The sequence below is a fragment of the Orycteropus afer genome, unplaced genomic scaffold, assembly GCF_000298275.1.
Source record: "Orycteropus afer afer isolate SDZICR_OR568_19922 unplaced genomic scaffold, OryAfe1.0 scaffold00002, whole genome shotgun sequence".
In the NCBI taxonomy this organism is placed as follows: Eukaryota; Metazoa; Chordata; class Mammalia; order Tubulidentata; family Orycteropodidae; genus Orycteropus; species Orycteropus afer.
In genome coordinates this window covers 38,261,832-38,283,182 of record NW_006921589.1, presented here as the reverse complement: position 1 = coordinate 38,283,182, position 21,351 = coordinate 38,261,832, and the positions used below count along the sequence as shown (strand labels likewise).

The 21,351-nt window shown below is 40.1% G+C and overlaps 1 protein-coding gene across 1 annotated transcript in view; it reads right to left on the bottom strand.

The window, feature by feature from the left end:
* ANKRD44 (ankyrin repeat domain 44) overlaps positions 1-21,351 on the bottom strand; it is a 272,181-nt gene that overhangs the window by 52,617 nt on the left and 198,213 nt on the right. The window contains exon 17 of the mRNA XM_042783608.1: positions 4,478-4,549. Coding sequence (XP_042639542.1) covers positions 4,478-4,549 — 72 coding nt within the window. The remainder of the gene's footprint in view (positions 1-4,477; positions 4,550-21,351) is intronic.

Genomic DNA, 21,351 nt, shown 5'->3' with positions numbered 1-21,351 from the left:
TCATATGTTTGTTGGCCGCTTGAATATCCTCCTTGGTGAAGTGTCTATTCATGTCTTCTGCCCATTTTTTAATTGGATTGTTTGTCTTTTTGTTACTGAGGTGTTGGAGTGTTCTATAAATTTTAGAGATAAGTCCCTTGTCAGATATGTTATTACGAAATATAAAATTACTTTTAAGAATATCTTTTTAATAAATATATCTCATTAAGTACCTTGAATATTTCTTAAACATGATTCGTTGCTTTGAACTGCTTTAGAGAGGTACCAAGGGCAAAGAGAAAGAACTTGGGATCTCAACAGAATCCATGGAAACAATGGGTCCATGTGGAAATCTTGACAGCTGGAGCCTGGCATTTGCATAGCCTTGTTTCTTAATTCAATTTTTTTCAAGTGGATGAAATGCTTATGAAATTCATTGGGCCGATAACCCTGGAGACTTGAATCATTCAGCCAGGAAATAGTAACTCAAGGCAGGTCAGGTTTCTTGCAGCAGCCAAGGTTTGGGGGCATCTGGTTCTATTTCATTGCTAGAATGCTTCCACCTAAGAAATTATGTGTCTGGGCTTTTATCAAGTTAATTGCTACAGAGTCCCCTGGAGATGATGAGCATTCTTGTGGGCTTCTTGAGGCAAATAATAATTTTTAAGAAAGTGTTACCATTTAGAGCAAAAGGATAAAATAATTTTAGAACTAACCCACTGTTACCATCCTGCTTAAGGTCATCATCATCATCTCTTCCATGGATGCCTTGCTTCTGGGTTTGTTGCCTTACAATTTAAACTCAACACAGAAACTAGAGTAACCCTTTTAAAATTGAAGTCATATCAAGACATTCTTCTCTTCAAACCTCTCTGAACTGTTGCTTGTTTTGCTCAGAGTAAAAGCGAAAGTTCTTACAATGGCCTCAGAGACCCTACATTACTTGTGGCAGCCCCTGTCCTGCAACATGCCAGGCTTCCTTCCCAAGAACTACCCCATCCAGCCACAATGGTCTCCTTGCTGTTCCAGGAATATGCCAAACACACTTTTACTGCAGGGAATTTGCAGTTCTGCCCATAATACTCTTCCATCAGATGTCAACACGGGTAGCTCTTAAGATTTCTCTGTTCAAATGTGAGTTCTAGAAAATAGCACCCCATCTGCAACCTCAATACTCTCTATCCCACTGATGCCATTTCATTTTCTCTGTAGCACTTGCAGCACTCATGCCAAACAGGCAAAGAGGCCACATATTCTGAGCTCCTCTAACCATACAAGATGAAGACAGAATCACTATCAGCAGTCCAAGGCCTATTCCTGTGAGGCCAGACATGCTGCCTCCCTCCATCCCTTTCACCAACCATGATACCAACTGTCACTCCCACGGCACTCACTACCTCTCTACTGGGCTCGACAATTCATTGCAGTGGCTACACAGAACTCACAGACACCACTCACATATTATGGGTTTATTAGGGATGCAACAGGCTACAATTCAAGTTCAGGAACATGCTCAGTCTCTCTCAGTCGGCCGCCTTTCAGCTGACAGTCTCTCTCAGTCTTTCTCTGTAGCACATCTCTCTCTCTCAGCAGTTTGTGTCTCTTTATCTCTCTCAGTAGTGTGTGTCTCTCATGTCTCTCTCTCTCTGAGCAGCATGTCTCTCTCATATCTCTCAGCAGCGTGTTTCTCTTAGCCGGCAGTCAGAGAGACTCCTCCTGTCTCTAGGAGGGCTCCTTTTGAGCCTGGCAGAGTGGCCAAAACCAATGAATCCCAATATCAGAGTTCTACACACCTGAGAGAGTGTGAACTTCCCAGAAGATTGCTTCATACTACTCTTAACAAGGTGGATAACTTGATCACGAGCTACTCAGTTGCTCATGGCAAATTCTACCACGGAGTTTACAAAGAATATGGCCAGAAAACCCAAGCTATGTAATTTACTACACTGCAATTCATCACTATCTGACAGGCTATGTATTTACTGGCCTATCATCTGTCACCCAGACTGGAATCTCCACAAGGGCAGAGGCTGGGTGGTGTTTGCAGTCAGTAATCATGAGGGTGATGCTAGCTGATTGCACATATGTGCCAGGCAGTGTCATAAGTGCTTTACATGCATTGATTCATGTTATCCTCACAGTGGACCTATGATAGAGGTACTGCTATTTCCCTCATATTATGGATGGGAACACTGAGACACAAGAAGTTAGGTATTTGGCCAAGTTAACACAATGAACAAGTGAATAAATTAACAAACTGGAAAAGGACTTTAGAATTCTTATCTCACTCACTTCATTCAATTTCCAGGTAGGAAAATCATGTCCCAGTGAGTTGCTAAAGAGCAGAGTGGTGTCTAGGACCACTCTCTGTGTCCTTCCTATACCCCTGCCAGCTGCAGAACTATGAAAGTCCAACTCTTTGCATCTTTGCAATGACATAATTCCACTCTTCTTTATTTGACTGGAATCCACAGAGTTTAGCAGTGTGTCTGGCACACAGTAAGCACTCAGCAAATAATTTTAAAAAAAAGAATAAAAGATGATAGAATTTTTGGATACCATCAAAGTGGCTGCTCAAATTAAGAGCAGGCTTGGCAAAGCAATCAACCCAATTTTCAAAAGGCATGAGAATTCTTAGATAATCCTCCAACTAGGCCTCTCTAGAGGCAGCTAGTACTATGTTTGTGAATCCTCAGCTTTGGGGGATACTTCCCCAGGCACAGCAGATGGTTGAGCAGGAATTCTGGGGAGCAACTTTCAGAGCAACCTGTACTGAGAATCAAGTGGTTTTATAAATATAGTTATCCCACTATCTATCTACTCTTATCTCTCTAAACCCATCTCCAGGAGCAGATCTTGATGCACATTTTAGCCTAATTTCACTGTACTGAAAATGTGTGTTTGTGTGTGTGTTTTAGTGGTTGTGTCTTATGGTATGTTGATGAATATATCAGAAGGTGTGGGAGTAGAGTGTCAATAGGTATGTTGGCAATTTTGTGGTGAGACAGGTAATGAAGAGAGCTTCACAGAGTATGATTAGTTATAGATATTCCTGACTCTTGTAGGATTGCTTTGCCCCACTCACACATATGTAAGCCTATTAATAAAACATCCCTCTCTTTCCAAAAGTCTCCATCTCTATTTTCATCAGAAAGATACTGAAGAAGTACTTATTTATGCATCGTATTAAGTGAAATGTCATAATGACCAGTTAAACATAGTGACCCAGCCCCTTCCTATTCTTCCAGGGTCTTGTCTCTGGGTTTCATTAGGCAAAGAAGCATCCCAACACCATCTTTGTGGCCCTGGACTTAGTGTTCACAATTCAGTGGCACCTTGGGCAGGTGAGCTGGCTGTTGCTGAGTATGGCTACCCATTAGCAAGGTACTGGGGAAACACTTGCTGATCACCAACTGTTAGTAGGACACTCCACGAGGCAGAATGGTAGGTTGGCTTCCTAGCTCAGGCACCCCCTTGAAGAGTTTAAGGATCATCACTCTGAGCTGATGCATTTTCCTTCAATTAGTGGGATATGGAGAAGAAGCTTTACTGGTGATTGAATAAATTTGTTTCTCTCCCTCTCAAATCTCACTCAGTGTAAGAATCAGAGCCTACGGCCTCCTCTGAGACCCCCATTGGAAGGCCAGGCAGAAAGAGCACAGTCAAAATTATACATGTGTTTATTTTACTCTTCCAAGTTTGAACTTAAAGATCTTAGCAAGTTTTCAAATATAGCATTAAATTATCTGTAGGTATGACCCCCAAACTACCTTTTGCATTGTTATCCATAATCAATTCTCTTAACTACAATGTTTTCTTTGCATTTCCTCAGCCACTGAACTACTAATGAATAATAATTCTTAAAATTGTTAATTTTTTTAACAATAATTTATTAAGCACACTGTACATTTCAGCAGCATTGGGTGCTGCTGGCCCACAGATGCCTTGCTTTTAAAAATGTTTTCTCTAATTGTAATGCTTTACCTATGCACACTACTAGGGTAGTGAAGCAATAAAGTGCAGTGATTACTAGAGAGAAAGGGAAGATCAATCTGAAATCATATACAAAGCTCTCTAAGATCTTGATGCTCTGATTATAGGAAGATGAGACTTGGGGCTCACCCTCTACTTCTCCCCAGTCTCTCCCTTCTGTTTAGAACTTTTCCTCTGACCACGGTTGGGAGGTCTTTCTAGTGTGCATTGCATTAACTCATTGGATCAGGACTGAAATCACCATCCTATGCCTTTATATACATTATCTCTTTTCATTTGCCCTTATTTTACAGATGGGAAAGCTGAGGTTCAGAAAGGGTTAATAACATCCTTAAAGTCACCAGCAGGTAAAGCTGGGATTACCTGTGATTTTAACCATATACTGCTTCCATTATTGCTTATTACTGCAATGCTATGCTTACATTTTAAGTGCAGAATAGTTTTAGAATTTTATTTATTTATTTACTTAGGTAACATGTGAAGCTACCCATGGCATTTCACTTACAGCTAAGTGAAGTGGACTCTTGGTAGCACCAGAATCTGACTCTTCAAAACCATTGTTGGTTCTTTCCAAAAGCTGTGGAAACAGAAAGAAAACAATGGTATGTAAACCTGTTTGCAAAGTGCAAAAAGAATCTTACTTTCTAGATACTTATACTGGCATAAATGAGAAAGGAAACTTCAGAAACTTAAGAAATTATGCAGCTTATCAACAATATAAAAAATCTGATGCCACATATCTAAAACACATATGCTGACCAAATATTTAAACTTCTAGACCATGTCGACATTTGCTAGTCAAATAAAAGCTTTCACAATTGAAAAGATGCTCAGTTTCACCACTCCTCACACACACAAAATTTATATGAAATCCATATTTCACCTATGCAGATTGGTAATAGTGAGTAATGTATCAGCAAAATCTTTTAAATGGTATTTAAAACCCTGAAATTGGACGAGATGACCAAATAGTAAACGCCGACAAAGAAGAGAAGGCGTCCCAGGACAGTCCTGGGAACTCAACATCAAAAGTGGGAGAAATTAGGAGTAACCAGAAAAGGACAGAAATAGCAAGTCAACTAGAAGGAAAACCCTGATAGTGTGAGATTCTAGAAACCAGGCAAAGAAAGAGTTTCAAGGAAAGAGTGAGCAGCTACGTCAAAGGTTCTGATAAAAACTAAAATCAATGCCGTTAACTCTATTCTGACTCATAGTGGCCCTATAGGACAGAATAGAACTGCCCCATAGGGTTTCCTAGGCTGTAAATCATTTCAGAAGCTGACTGACACATTTTTCTCCTGCAGAGAGGATGGTGGCTTCAAACTGCTGAACCTTCTTTTGGTTAGCAGCTGAGAATTAAACCACTCTGCCACCAGTGCTCAGTCAGCTAAAATGAAGTCTGAGAATTGACCACTGGGTTTACCAATACAGAGGCTGCTACCAGTGACTCTGATAGGAGCTCTGGTGGCATAGTGCCTAAGGCATGTGACTGCTAACCAGAAGGCTGGAGTTTCAAACCCACCAGCCACTCCTTGGAAGGAAGATGGGGCAATCTACTTCTGTAGTGATACTGCCTTGGAAACCCAAGGAGGGGTTGCTATGAGTCGGATCTGACTCGACGGCAGTGAGTTTGGTTTTTTTTGGAGTGACTCTAATAAAAACAGGTTATCAAAACATTGTTTATATGGTGTGGGGGAAAAAAAACAGCAATAGAGATAGGCTAAATAAATGGTTGTGCTATATATTACTCCTTAAGATAAAACGTCCCTCTTTATCTAGCCTTAAAGTTCTTCTTTGTATAGTGATGCATCCAAAAGAAACACAAGTCCAACTCCAAAAGTCTTAATGTTGGTGAACATGGTAAGAGTCACATTCACTTCAATCTTTTGACTGGTGGTCTTGCGCTGTCCTATATTGCAGAGGGTAGAGTCAGATTCTGCTCAATGGCAGTGAGTTTTTTTGTTTTTGTTTAGACAGCTAAAAGCTATACTTCCTAGACCCCCTTGAGCTAGGGTTCCAGGTGTGATTTAGATTCTGTCAATTAGATGCATTCACATGAAATCTGGAAGACATGTCTCTGTGACTTCCGATGGCAAGCATAGTTGTGGAGACTTTGTCTTTTAGCTTCCAGTGTCTGGGTCACTAGTTTAAAGAACAGGGAGGCAAGACACACCGGCATAGTGTGGTGTGGATTGAGCACATGCTGGATGGCTCTAGGGCCAACAGTAGTAGCAGTGACAATTCTGTTCCTGTATGTCACATAGGGTGATGTGCTTCCGGAGTAAGCCTTTCTAAGGCCTCTTTCTAACTCCCTGTCATGCCAATTATGGGAAGCAGCAGCTTCTCTGGCTGCTCAGTTCTATAGATCAAGGTTATTTCTGGGGGACCAGCCTAGACTCCCCTCTCCTAGACCTTCCAACAATCTTGTACACACCAATTATTTTCTTGAGTCAAATCTTTCAACAATATTTTAAAATGGCTAGTGTGGTTTGACTCGATGGCACATAACAACAACAGTGTGATTTTCATCTCCTGCAAATGAACCCTGACTGATTCAAAAGATAATGTAGATTTAGATATAAATTTTATATAAGTTTTTTCAACGGAAGTAGTAAGGGAAAATTACATCATCCTTATGAAAAGTATTATTAAATATACTAGAAAGCAAAACTTCACAAAAATTCACTTCTCTCCTTTTTTCTTGCTGAAACTCCCAAACTTCTCAAGCAGAAAAACATGTTTTAAAGCCATACATGTGAAACACCATTTTTATTTTTTTAAAAATCCTATACTGACATGAATAAATATGCAGAAAAATACATAGAAATAGCTGTTCTAAAATGTTTAGCCAATAATCTAAAAGAAAGACTATAGATTATTTTTATTCTTTTATAATCAGAAAAACACTAAAGCTATTTCTATGTTAGAGTAAAGCTATTAACCTTCCTTTTCATTTTATAAAGTGATTCACACAACACTGCCTGCCCTGACAGATCCAAAACTTGTTTCTAGTCAACGCATGTGGAACAAAATACTATAACAGGATTTTTTTGTAAATCCAATGACAGTGTAAAATTCCCTGTCTAAAAGCATGCAATCTCAAATTTGTAAATAATAAAACACAAGTAATTATACTGAAAGCATGAGATATTTTATATTTGTTTCTTATTAGTGTGAAATAGAATATGGATCTTAAACATTCTATGATATGTTAGAATGAGAGTAAATTTAATTTTAACTTCAAACCAAATAACTTTAAAACCAATCTCTCTTACACAAATAAAAGAAGCTTAAACTGCTTGATAAGGTTTGAAAACAGCTGTCTTTTGCTTTGTTTTGCAACATTATCACCTGCAAGACTTCCTGGAATTGACTGTGTGTACCAACTCCAAATCCTGTCCTAGAATGAACTTTTAATCAAAGGAACACAGAATCATTTCCACCACTATGACAAACATGATGGACAGGGAAAAGAAGACAATATACACTTCAGAGTCACGAATTAGACACATTGCCAGACAATTTATTATGGAATAAGATTTTTTCCATATACATACTTTGATTATTCTAAAAGCATGTGATACTTTACTTCAATCATCCATCAAATATTTTCTGAGTGTCCCCTATGGGCAGGACACTGGGTTAGGCACTAAGATTCAACCATGAGGAAGGCAGATATGGTTACTGATCTGATAGAGGTTACAGTCTATGGGGAACCCATAGAAGTTAACAGATAATTAAAATAATGAGACAAATGCTAGGATAGAGAACTGTGAGATACTATAGGAACACTAGAAAGGTACCTGACATAAACCTGAGGGTCAGAGAAGACTCTTTTATGAAGTAATGACTAGCCTTGAAACCTGGACGATAGGAATCAACCAAGCAAAGAGAGAAGTGGAGAATGTTTCCAGAAAGAAGGATGAGAATATAAGAACAATGAGTACAGCAAATGTAAAAACCTGCAAGAAGTTCAATAAGTCTAAGGTAGTAAGTAGGAAGGTCCCTGGTTGATGCAAACAGTTTGTGCTCAGCTGCTAACTGAAAGGTTGGTGGTTTATATGCACCCAGCATCATAATAGAAGAAAGGCCCAGTGGTCCGCTTACAAAAGGTCAGTCTTCAAAGCTCTATGGATCACAATTCTATTCCTCAACATATGAGGTTGCCATGATTCAGAATTCACCCAATGGCAACTGGTTCCATAAAATAACATAAGATATGGAGTTCAGATCTACTCTAACACACATGTGCTTGCCAGCAGTTGGAATCAATTTGATAATGGGTTATGTGTAGCAATGAGGAAGTGCAGTGTAGTAAATTACTTAGTATAGCTTTTCTACCCATAAGTCATTGTAAACTCAGTGGTGGAATGAGCAACTGAGGAGCTGATTGTAAATGTTATCCACGTGGAGTGTTTCTGTTGGGTGTGGCACAATACAATGTTCTGGGAGGTGCCCACTTTCTCTCAGGTGCTTAGAGCTCTGATGCTATGATTGGCTAGTTTGACCACCCTGCCGGGCTCAAAAGGAGGCCTCCTGGAAGCAGAACTCTCTCTGACTGCTGGTGGAGGAAGATGTGCTGCTGAAAAGAGACACGCGCCCCTGAAAGAGACACGTGCTGCTGGGAAAGAGACGCGAGAGACACGCATTGCTGAGTGAGACACTGAGGGACCAGCACTGCTGGGAAAGAGACTGTGAGAGACTGTTGGCTGAGGGACGTTGGGCTGGGAGAGAGACTGAGCGTTCTTCCTGAATTTGAGTTGTAGCCTGGTGCTTCCCTAATAAACCCCATAATCTGTGAGTTCTGTGTGGCCACTGCAGTGAATTATCGAACCCAGGAGAGAGATGGTGGGTGCTTTGGGAGGAACGGTTGGTGAAAGGGCTAGAGGGAGGCAGCATGTCTGGCCTTGCAGTAATAGGCCTTGGGTTACTGCTGGTAATCCTGCCTTCCCCTTGTAGGGTTAGAGGAAGTCAGAACATGTGGCCTCCTTGCCCTTTTTGCAGGAAGGAATGAGGAGCAATAATGCTGGAAATGTAACACAAGATAGATTAAGTATAAAACCAAACTCATTGCTGTTGAGTCGAACCCAACTCATAGTGACTCCTCCTTGGGTTTCTGAGGCAGTATCACTACGGAAGTAGATTGCCCAATCTTCCTTCCAAGAAGTGGCTGGTGGGTTTGAATTGCCAGTCTTCTGGTTAGCAGTCAAATGCCTTAGGAACTATGGCATAGGGTGATCATATAATTATGATCTAGGACATTTTTGAGAGTGATAATTGCACTGGAACAGAAGTTGCAAACCAGGACATTAAATCAGGATGCATAATCACCATAATTATTCAGAACCATCAGAGTACTTTAAGCAAGATAGAGAGGTAAGATCAAATACGTATATTTCACAGAAGTAATTCTTGATGCCTTCTGGAAAATGGACTGCAGTGTTGCTGACCATGGGGGCTACATCCCCAGAAGCAGGGAGAGCAGTTAGGAGATTCAACTGTGAGATTTCTAAATTGTAGCTATGAAGTCAATGATAACTAAGAGTGGCTTGAACTGCAGAAGAGATAATGGAAATGGAAGAAAGTGGATGTATCTAAGAGATTCATTCACTCCTTTATTCATCTAGTTAATCAATTTGTTGAGCACTATGGCAGATACTAAGGCACTCTGGTGGTGTAGTGATTAAGGCATTTGGCTGCTAACCAAAAGGTCAGTGGTTTGAACCCAATAGCCACTTCGTGGAAGAAAGATGAGGCAGTCTGCTTCCATAAAGATTTATAGCCTTGGAAATCCAATGGAAGTTGCTATAAGTCAGAATCAACTTTGGTTTTTGGTAGGTGCTAAGACGATCTTGTGGTAATCAGCTGCTAACTGAAAGATTGGTGGTTCAAACCCATCAGCTACTCTAAGGAGAAAAGATGTAGCAGTCTGCTTTAGTAAAGATTTACAGTCTAGGAAACCCTATGGGGATTTCCACTCTGTCCTATAGGGTTGCCATGAGTCAGAACTGACTTGACGGCAATGTATTTTGGTGCTAGTTACTAAGATTACAACTCTATGGTCCTAGCCCACACAGTGCTTATAGTCTAGAAGGTATATTGGACACAGGAAAGGGTAGAGTCACAAATGACACTCAGTTTTCTAGCTTCAATAACAGGGTAGATGGTGATTCCTACCTTAAGATAAGAACCAAAGGAGAAGAAAGATCATGGGAGAAAATGATGAGTTGGGTTTGGTCTGACTTGTTGCTGAGACATTCAATGGGAGAAGTCCAGTGGACAGCTAGGTATAACATTTGAAACTAGGAAGAGAGATCTGGGCTAGAGTTAGGGATCTGGGAATCATCAGCAATGGCTGACACTGTGGATTAGACTGTCCAGGGAGAATGTGTAGTGAGAAAAGGGAGAGGGGCCTGGGACATAACCCTCAGGAACCCCAATATTTAAGAATGGGAAGAAGAAGAGTATCTGCAATGGAGACTTAAGAATGGACAGAAAGGTAGGGAAAAAACAAGAATGTGAGATGACGGTGATGGTGTGCTGCTGCTCTGATGATGGTGGCAGTGATGATGGCCACAATGGTGCCAGTGGTAGTGGTGACAAATAATAGTGATGAAGAGTTTCATTAATAACAGCCAACAGTAACCAATCATTTGCTATGAGCCAAGCACTAATGTAAGTGCCCTACCTACATCATCTCAATCAATCCTGAAGTAATCTATTAAGTAACTAGCTCAGTTCACACAGCCAGTAAATGACAGATCAGGGAATTAAAAGCAAGTCTAATTCAAAACTCATGCTTTTAATCCCATACAACAAAGCCTTCCCGTCAATGGGCCAGGTGAAACCTTTCACCTATTTTCACAAAAAGCAGCAGGGATGGTGGCAGAAAACAAGATTTATTTATTTATTTTTTAAAGTAATGTGGGTCTTTTTAAGTCTCTAACTTCAACAACTTCCTCCTTTGATGTTTGAGATTTTCTTCTTCTTTTTTGAAGGAGTGGTAATTACTCATCTTAATTACACAGCTATCAATGGAGATGTTCATTGGCATCTAACTCCTCTAAGTAGTCCCCTTGCTTTAGTGAGTCATCTTTGTTAGTTAAGGAGACAACATAAAAAAGGTGGAAGTCATTCAAAACTGGCATTAACATTTAGGATGAACTTTTCTTTCTAATTTAAGATCTGATTCTAAACATATCAAGTCTTGGGGAAGAAGGATGAGGCAGATAGATACTCAGCAGTAGTTCACTGCTCAGATACTCAATTCTGCAGAAAGATCTCAGAGGAGGCCTATGGGGTCCAGAGAGAAACAGAGAGTGAATTCCATGAGTCAATATGTTGTTGTCCTTGTTGTTGTTATGTGCCATTGAGTCGGACCCGACTCATAGAAACCCCTCCCTGGGTTTCCAAGGGCAGTATCACTGCGGAAGTAGATTGCCCAACCTTCCTTCCGAGGAGTGGCTAGTGGGTTTGAACCGCCAGCCTTCTGGTTAGCAGTCAAGTGCCTTAGGCACTATGCTACCAGAGCTCCCTGAGTCAATATAGGAACTCATAACTAAGCTTGTGGTCTGCAATATTACTGGAAAATATCATTGTGCTGCAGAAATCAACCTCAACCTACCCTGTCAAAATCAGAAATGGAATGGCTCTTTTGAAACACAGTTATAGCAAAGAAACACACTAAAGAAGCAGCATCGTAAAAAGCAATCAGTTCTTCACATGGAGCTTGTAGTTATAAACCAAAGGATACAATTTTACATGTATAATATAAAACAAATTTCTCTTTTTTAAGAATGCTTTAAATTAATATATCCACATGCTTATCATCAACATTTACACAATCTATCCATTCATACACAGCTTTCATACTGCACTGTACTCATAAACCCAAATGTGTATGTCTAATACCTCACCATAAGATTTCTATTGATACAATAAAATCTGCACTTACTTGAAGGAGTGACTTGGTCCTCTGCCTCCACAATATTAAAATGGCTGGTTTAATTAAATCTTTATCTGGAGTACTTAATCATATTCCTCATCATCTCCAAAATTCCAAAACTACTGCTGCTTTTTTTTTTTTAAATCAATTGAGCTATCAGTTATGAAATTTCTAAGTATAGTCCAGCAGTGCTTGGCCCCACTTCTCCCCTGTACCTTCTTCCTACTACCTTGTGTTTGTCAAGACTCTGTTTGGGTGAAAAAGCAAACAAGCAATCAAAAACCCAGAAGCCTTGTCATTAAAATCACTTCCAACCGCCTCTACCAAGTGCAGATGAGCTCCTAGTGTGGAAATGGAGAGAAAAGCAGGTAGGAGAATAAGCAGACTTTTCAGCTATTTGTAAAACATGAAAACTCTCTGGTTCACATGCAGGGTACGGTGGGGTGCTCTATAAATATTTTGTCCTGAGGAGATTTTGTATTTGCGGTCACAATAATTCATAAAACATTTTCTGAATCTGGGGGTAGTTTTCACATGATTGGAAGACTCAATGAGCATTTCAGTTCTTGGATATAAAAGCAGGAAAGGTAATAGAGGGCTAAGTTTAAGTCTTTTCTTCTCCAGAGTGAATTTCTGATGACAAAATCAAGAATAATTATGAACTCAATGGTAAGCTGACTGGCCCCTGTGTTAATAAAACTGTAACATTATCATCCAAATTTGTGAGGGAACACATAAATAGTAAACTTGAGCTGGAAACCCAAGCTTTATAAATAGTGCACACTGTGATTGGGTATTTGAAAACGTAGCAGGAAAATATTGAGGGGTCCCAAGAGACCTCAAGCTGACCTAAATCAGTTTTAAAATGTGCTACTTAAGAAAACAGAACAAGTATGGCTTGGACGGTAAAAACAGAAGTGTAGCTGATGGGTCTGTGAGGTAACTCTCAGTCTACTTGGTTCTGGTTAGACTGACTAAAGAACTACTTTCCACAAATTATTAGGGTTGGGAGCTAGAAAATCAATCAGAAAACACCCACAGGGACCAAGTAAAGGAGGTGCTCTGAAAAAAAAAATTAAAAAATAGATTTATTTATCATTTAGCGGTGAGGAATGAGAGAACATTTATGAGTCTTTAAGTCTGTGAAGGGTTGGAAGCAGGCCAAGGACCCTGGAAAATTGGCACCTCTGTCAGAAATTTGACTTCACATTCCATTTGTGCTCAAGAATGAAATGCTATTCGGGCAACCTTACAGCCACTCATGAGCCAACTGTGCAGTTGGCCTGATCCTGGCTCACTCCTGAGGGGGGTGGTGTCTGCAGGAATTCCAGACCATCCAATCTGTATCAATACCTTCATTCAGAGCATCCCAGGGGCCAGGTTTGAGCTCAGAAGACTCAATAGATCCTTTAGTTTCAGAACTGCTATGGTGTTCTAAGCCATAGTGCACCTCAGTGGACCTCTAGGCTTTCTGCATATTCACATAAAAATTCTTAGGCCTAGGTTCAACACCACCTAAAGGCACCTTAGGAGAAAGACCTGGAGATCTGCTTCTGGAAAATCAGGCATTGAAAACCCTCTGGAGCACAGTTCTACACTGACATACACGGAGTCATCACAAGTCAGAATCGACTCTTCGGTAACTGCTGTTGTTGTTGTTATGTGCCGTCCAGTCGGCCCCGACTCATAGCGACCCCTCCTTGGGTTTCCGAGGCGGTATCACTACAGTAGTAGATTGCCAAACATTCCTTCCGAGGAGTGGCTGGTGGGTTTGAACCGCCAGCCTTCTGGTTAGCAGTCAAGTGCCTTAGGCACTATGCTACTAGAGCTCCTCTTTGGTAACTGGTTAGCCCCAAATAACCAACTTCTCCATGATGGCACATCAGTTAATAGCAGTGACTCTCTCTCTCTCTCTCATGATTCTGCTCACAGACTTTCATAGCTATTAGAAGAAGCTGTGCTGCCTGAAATTGTTACTAACGACAATTATGGGGAACTAATGGTTTCTAGAAATACATGAATCTAATTTCTTGGTTTTCCTCCTCAATTCCACAAGTAAGGAACTATTAACTTTCTAATATTGTTTAAAGTTAAGGCCTATGCAACTCTAGAAAGGGATAACATATTCTAAGGAGGGTCCACCAGAAGCATAGCTAGATTAAATTCCCATTTCTCTTAGGAGCTGGTTTTGATTACTCTGCTTATCTCCTCCCTCCAGTGTGTATTCAGTTCCTGGTGATTTCCTTGCCAATTAAAAGGCAGAAGAGCCTGTAGTATGTGCAAGGAAAGGTTAATGAAATCCACTGTGAAGATAAAGCCATATGCAAAATGCAAAATCCATGGTGTTCAAAATTATCTTGGAAGAGCCTTAAAAATGTTTATATACTTTGGCCCAGTAAACCCTCATTTGGGTTTAGACTCTATCTTGAGAAAGTTTTAAGCCTAAAGTCATTCAACAGTGAAACAGTATAAATAATTTAAATAGAAGATGAGTGGCTAAGTTATGGTTGATCCAACAATTGAACATTATTCAGCCATTAAAAAATGTTTATCAAGAGTTTATATAACATTGAGAAAGGCTTATGTCATAATATCTGATGAAAAAAATCTGTGTACAACTGATATTATATATTATGTAGTATCATATTGTCGTTGTTGTTTGCCATCGAGTCAGCCCCGACTCATAGCGACGAGTCAGCCCCGACTCATAGCGACCCCTCCTTGGGTTTCCAAGGCAGTATCACTACGGAAGTAGGAATGTCCAACCTTCCTTCCGAGGAGTGGCTGGTGGGTTTGAACCGCCAGCCTTCTGGTTAGCAGTGAAGTGCCTTAGCCACTATGATACCAGAGCTCCTAAGAGATGGCCCGTCTACCTGGCGGGGAGCGGCCGGTGGGTTTGAACTGCCAGCCTTGGGTGTGGCAGCTGACTGCCCGAGGCCCTGATTAGCTCAAATATGTAAACAAAAAATGTGGAGGAGATTGGAAGGAAATACACCAAAAGGTTAATAATGACTGTCTTGGGTGGTAGGACTATGGGTGTTTTATTTCCTATTACCACTTTTCCACATATTCAAACCTTTTAGACCATGTAAATTAATAAGAAAAGATAATAAAAATATTAATTGAAAACTGAGATGATTAAAGCAGATGATTTCCAAAGTCTCTGTTAGCTATATTCTGCATCATATCCAGTAAAACTTTAAGAGGTCAATGTTTCCAGGACTGTTGTTGTTATGTGCTGTCGAGTCAGCCCCGACTCATAGCGACCCCTCCTTAGGTTTCCGAGGCAGTATCACTACAGAAGTAGGATTGCCCAACCTTCCTTCCAAGGAGTGGCTGGTGGGTTTGAACCGCCAGCCTTCTGGTTAGCAGTCAAGTGCCTTAGGCACTATGCTACCAGAGCTCCTGTTTCTAGGACTTGTTGTTGTTGTTGTTGTTATGTGCCGTCGAGTCGGCCCCGACTCATAGCGACCCCTCCTTGGGTTTCCGAGGCAGTATCACTACGGAAGTAGGATTGCCCAACCTTCCTTCCGAGGAGTGGCTGGTGGGTTTGAACCGCCAGCTGTCTGGTTAGCAGGCAACTGTCTTAGCCACTATGCTACCAGAGTGTATCCTTATTAAAGCAGTAATATCACTCTGGCCAGTATTATTGTTGGTTGAGTGCATTCCCTCACGGCCATTAAATTGCACAGTATGTCAGGGCCATACCATGCAGAAGGCATTCAATAAGTGTTTATTGAATTAGATTTAAATCTGGTAAGCAAATGAGAGTGCATTAGTGGAATTAATTAGAAATTAACACATTTGTTTGCTTTTTCTGGCAATGTTGAACTACCAAGAACATTGTCACTGTCTTATATTTTTGATGGATTTCCTCTTTATAAATACAATTTGAATGACATATTTCATTGCTAAATTAAAAAAAAAAAAAACCCACCAACCATTAAAACAAACAAACCTGATCTTTCACAGTTCATAAGGCCTGACATGGTATTATAACTGAAGAATGCTCTAGGATCAGTGTGCCTTTTCTAAACCACAATGTCAGCTGCTACTAGGTGGTGGCATAACTTATCATGAGGTGACTCTCTTTTCTTCTAAGTATCAGAGGTGATAAGGAAGCAAAGACAACTAATGTCAAATTAAATTTTAATATGATCGATGGACCAATACGATGAAGGTGGTGAGATGTTAAAAAAAAAAGAATCTGAAACACATTTGCCAGTTGTAAACACCTAAATCAGTCCATACAAAGCCAGATAATAAGTTTTTGAAAAAAATAAGACAGTGTGCTTCCTTTGATCTTGCCACAGGTGATCCAAATGAGGAAGATTATAAAGATTAACATATAAGACATGTCCTTACCATTAGGAAGAAGCCATCATGGTTACTAAAAACAAGGACTGACCTAAGACTGGAAGAAGACAAAATTGATTATGGAGAGGACAAGTGTTATAACTAACTGAAAGAGTAGCAAAGAATAACTTCTTTTGGAGGTTCCATGCAGCGTTTGGTTTATATGGCTTAACTCATGTTGAGAATATTCCCAAACAAAATAAAAGTATAAAATTACTATATCTGGGCTTAAACAAAATCATAAGGCATAATTCACCTTGATAAAAATGTTTTTCTTTGGTGCCACAGTTGCCTGTTACTGAATTTGGCTTTCTTCTTTAGTACGGGTGGTGAGCCAAAAGGGAAAAGGAATGTTTATGTTTTGGAGACAAGACAGAAAAGAGAGAGTTGAAATGTTCCCTGAGAACACCACCGAGGGAACACAAATAGGCTGCAGCCACCAGCAAATACCAAATGCACCAAGCTTGGTAAAAGGGGATGCCTTGGTTGCTGATGCCATCAGAGTCTGTCTCTAGGGCACCCTTAATCCATCTACTTGGGTTGTGATTATGAATGCTGCAATATAACAATTGTAACAAGGAAATTTCAGTGTAACAAAAAGCTTTAACCATTCCTTTGATCTTCACAGTAAGAACTATCTCAGACCATTTCTACTTCTGAATTTTGCAGAGTATTTAAAAGGTTAAATGCCTCTTTCTACTTCTTGGTAATCAGTTCAACATTAGTGTCTCCTTTCAATGGAAAGGCACTCTGGTGGTATAGTGGTTAAAGCATTCGGCTGTTAACCTAAAGGTCGGCAGTTCTAATCCAGCAGCCAGTCCACAGGAGAAAGATGTCGGCTTCAGGAAAGATTTACAGCCTTGGAAAATCTACAAGGCAAGTTCTACTCTGTCCTAAAGGGTTATGATTCAGAATTGACTCAGTGACATTGAGTATCAAAGGAAAGATCACCTGATCCTCCTTTATTACTTTGGATTCCTGCATTAATCCCTTGGGTAGCATATGTGTGTGGTAGTGATGGTGGGGTATATGTGTGTAACAGGAAGAAGGCAAAAGCAAAAGGCAAAAGGTCTATGCTAATCGACCGTTATCATTATAACATAAGTTTAATATGCAAAAGGGTAAGGGGTAAATATCAAGAAGTATTTGACAGATTCCCTATTGTTAAGAAAAATGATAGCAAGCCCACCCAAGGATTAATTTTTCAGTACAATGATAACTCGGGGCTCAAATGTTAATTTACAGATTTGTGTCCAACCGAGATAGAAGTTATTTCTGTCTGGTTAAAAGAGATAAATTCAAAGGTTATGGTTTATTGCCCTTTAGGACATTAACCAAGTTTGTATCTAGTTTAGAAATCTACTCTTCCTCAGATGTTCTTTGAATAAATTTTAAAAATTTACTGGTTTCCTCTTACTTAATGAGATTTTTTTAAAAAATTTAAACATGTTCATTATCACTTTGTTTAAGAGTCATGTTTTTAATTTTTCAAAAATTATACTTTCACACCACCCATCAACTCCGATCTTAAAATAAGCTCTCAAAAGCCTTCATGTCCTTTTGAAATGCCAATAACAGTCTCCTCCACTCAGTGTTGTTTCACAGTTGACTCTTTCAATGGCAACATAGAGAGAACTTGAGAAACTCCTTCCGCTCCTTCCAAAGGAGCTAGCTGTACAGAGACAGGGGAAACAGAGGTTTGCTGTCCCCAAATCTGAAAATCAAGCCCACCAGTTTTCCAATGAACTCTTCTCAGGCTCTGAGAGTGAGGAATCACAGGATTCCCATCTTCACTCTAAGAGTCTAATTTATCCAGAGGATCATGGGAATGGCCAAGAAATTTTCATATGGGCTCCTCTCCCCTGGTTCCTGTTGGTTACCCCTACAGTAGCCTAAGTTCTAGGTGTCTACAGCAGCCTCCTTCTGGGTGCACCCTACTGGTCGTGGCTAAAACATCTATATTTCAGGTCCTCAAGCCACCTGAAGGCTTAATACCTGAACTTGCTCATTTTCACTCCAGGAAGCAACTCAAACCAAGCCAGTTGCTGTGGAGTTGATTCCAACTCATGGTAACCCCATGGTATCAGAGTAAAACTGAGCTCTGTAGGGTTTTCAGTGGCTAACTTTTTAGAAATACATTGCCAGGCCTCTCTTCTGAGATGCCTCTGGGTGGACTCAGGCAACCAACTTTTAAGCTAGTTAGTTAGCATGGAGCACATTAATCAGTTGTGCCACCACTCATCTGTCAGTTTGTCATAGTGTGGTGGCTTGCATGGTGCTGTAAGAGTGGAGGCTATGCCACCAGTGTTTCAAATACCAGCAGGGTCACCCATGGTGGCCAGATTTCAGTGGAGCTTCCAGACTAAGACAGACCAGGAAGAAGGAAGGGGCCATCCATTTCTCAAAGAACTAGACAGTGAAAGCCTTATCAACAGCAGTGAAACAATGTCTGATATATTACTGGAAAATTTTATGAATAGCCCTGAAACGTTGTCTGATATAGTGCCAGATGATGAGCCCCTCAGGTTGGAAGGCATGCAGAATACAACTGGTGAAGAGCTGCTTCCTCAAAGTAGAGTTGACCTTAATGATGTTGATGCAATAAAGCTTTTGACACCTCCATTTGCTAATAGGGCATGACTCAATATGGGAAGAAACAGCTCCAAACATCTATAATAATCGGAACAAGGAATGTACGAAGTATGAATCTAGGAAAATTAGAAGTTGTCAAAATTGAAATGGAACACATAAAGATCAATATCCTAGGCATTGTTGTTGTTGTTGTTGTTATGTGCCGTTGAGTGAGACCTGACCCATAGCGACCCCTCCTTGGGTTTCCAGGGCAGTATCACTACGGAAGTAGATTGCCCCATCTTCCTTCCGGGGAGTGGCTGGTGGGTTTGAACCGCCGGCCTTCTGGTTAGCAGTCAAGTGCCTTAGCCACTACGCTACCAGAGCTCCCAGATCCTAGGCATTAGTGAGCTTAAATGAACTGGTTAGGGCCATTTTGAATCAGAGAACCGTAAGATCTACTATGCCGGGAATGACAGTTTGAAAAGGAATGGCATGGCATTCATCGTCACAAAGAATGTTTTAAGATCTATCCTGAAGTACAATGTTGTCAGTAATAGGATAATATCTATATGCCTATAAGGAAGACTAGTTAAAACTACTATTATTCAAATTTACACACCAACCACCAATGACAGAAAACCAGACAAATTGTAGGGTGACATCAAGAACATCATACATGAAGAAAGCAAAACATCATTAAAAAGAAAGGAAAGGAAGAAAAGACCAAAATGGATGTCAGAAGAGACTCTGAAACTTCCTCTTGAATGGACAGTAGCTAAAGCAAATGGAAGAAATGACAAGATAGAAGAGCTGAACAGAAGATTTCAAAGAGCAGCTCAAGAAGACAATGTAAATTATTATAATGAAATGTGCAAAGACCTGGAGTTAGAAAACCAAAAGGCAAGAAAACGCTCAGCATTTCTCAAGCTGAAAGAAATGAAGAAAAAATTCAAACTTTGAGTTGAAAGATTCTATGGGTAAAATATTGAATGATGCAAGAAACATCAAAAGAAAAAAAAAAAAAAAGAAACATCAAAAGAAGATGGAAGGAATATACAGAGTCCCTGTCTGAAAAAAGAATTGGTTGATGTTCATCTATTTCAGGACCAGCATATGATCAAGAACCAATGATATTGAAGGAAGAAGTCAAAGCTGCACTGAAGGCATCGTCAAAAGACAAAGCCCCAGGAATTGATGGAATTCCCATTGAGATGTTTCAACAAATGAATATTGCATTGGAGGCACTTGTCTATGCCAAGATATCTGGAAGCCAGCTACATGGCCAATAGACTGGAAGAGATCCATATTTATAACCATTCCAAAGAAAGATGATCCCACAGAATGTGGAAATTATCAAATAATATCATTAATATCACACACAAGTAAAATTTTGCTGAAGATAATTCAAAACAGTTGCAGCAGTATAATGACAGAGAACTTTCAGAAATGCAAGCTACATTCAGAAGAGGATGTCGAATGAGGGTTATCAGTGCTGATGTCTCATGAATTTGGGCTGAAAGCAAATACCAGAAAGATGTTTACTTGTGTTTTACTGACTATGTGAAAGCATTCAACTGTATGGATCATAACAAATTATGGATAACATTGAAAAGAACCAGAATTCCAGAACACTTAATTGTGCTCAAGAGGAACCTGTACATAGACCAGGAGGCTGTCATTCGAACAGAACAGGGATATAAGGGGATCATGGCTTAAAATCAGGAAGGGTGTGTGTCAGGGTTGTATCCTCTCAGCATACTTATTCGATCCATATGCTGAGCAAATAATACGAGAAACTGGACTAAATGAAGAAAAACACGGCATCGGGATTAGAGGACGACACATTAACAACTTATGATATGTAGGGGACACAACCTTGCTTGCTGAAAGTGAAGATGACTTGAAGCACTTACTGATGAAGATTAAAGACTACAGTCTGCAGTGTGGATTACACCTCAACATAAATAAAAGGAAAATCCCACAACTGGACCAATAAGTAGCATCACAATAAATAGAAAAAAGATTAAAATTGTCAAAGATTTCATATTACTTAGTTCCACATCGACACCCATGGAAGCAGCAGCCAAGAAACCAAATATCATACTGCACTATGCAAATCTGCTGCAAAAGACTTTTTTAAAGTTGAAGAGCAAAGATGTCATTTTGAAGACTAAGGTGCACCTAATCCAAGCCATAGTATTTTCAATTGCTTTCATATGCATGTGAAAGCTGGACAATGAATAGGGAAGACCAAAGAAGAGTTGATGCTTTTCAGTTGTGGTGTTGGCAAAGAATATTGAAAGTACTATGGACTGCCAGAAGAATGAACAAATCTGTCATGGAAGAACTGCAGCCTGGATGCTTTTGGAAATGGGAATGGCCTGATTTTGTCTCACCTACTTTGTCTCCAGCCACTCCTCGGAAGGAAGGTTGGGCAATCCTACTTCCGTAGTGATACTGCCTCGGAAACCCAAGGAGGGGTCGCTATGAGTTGGGGCCGACTC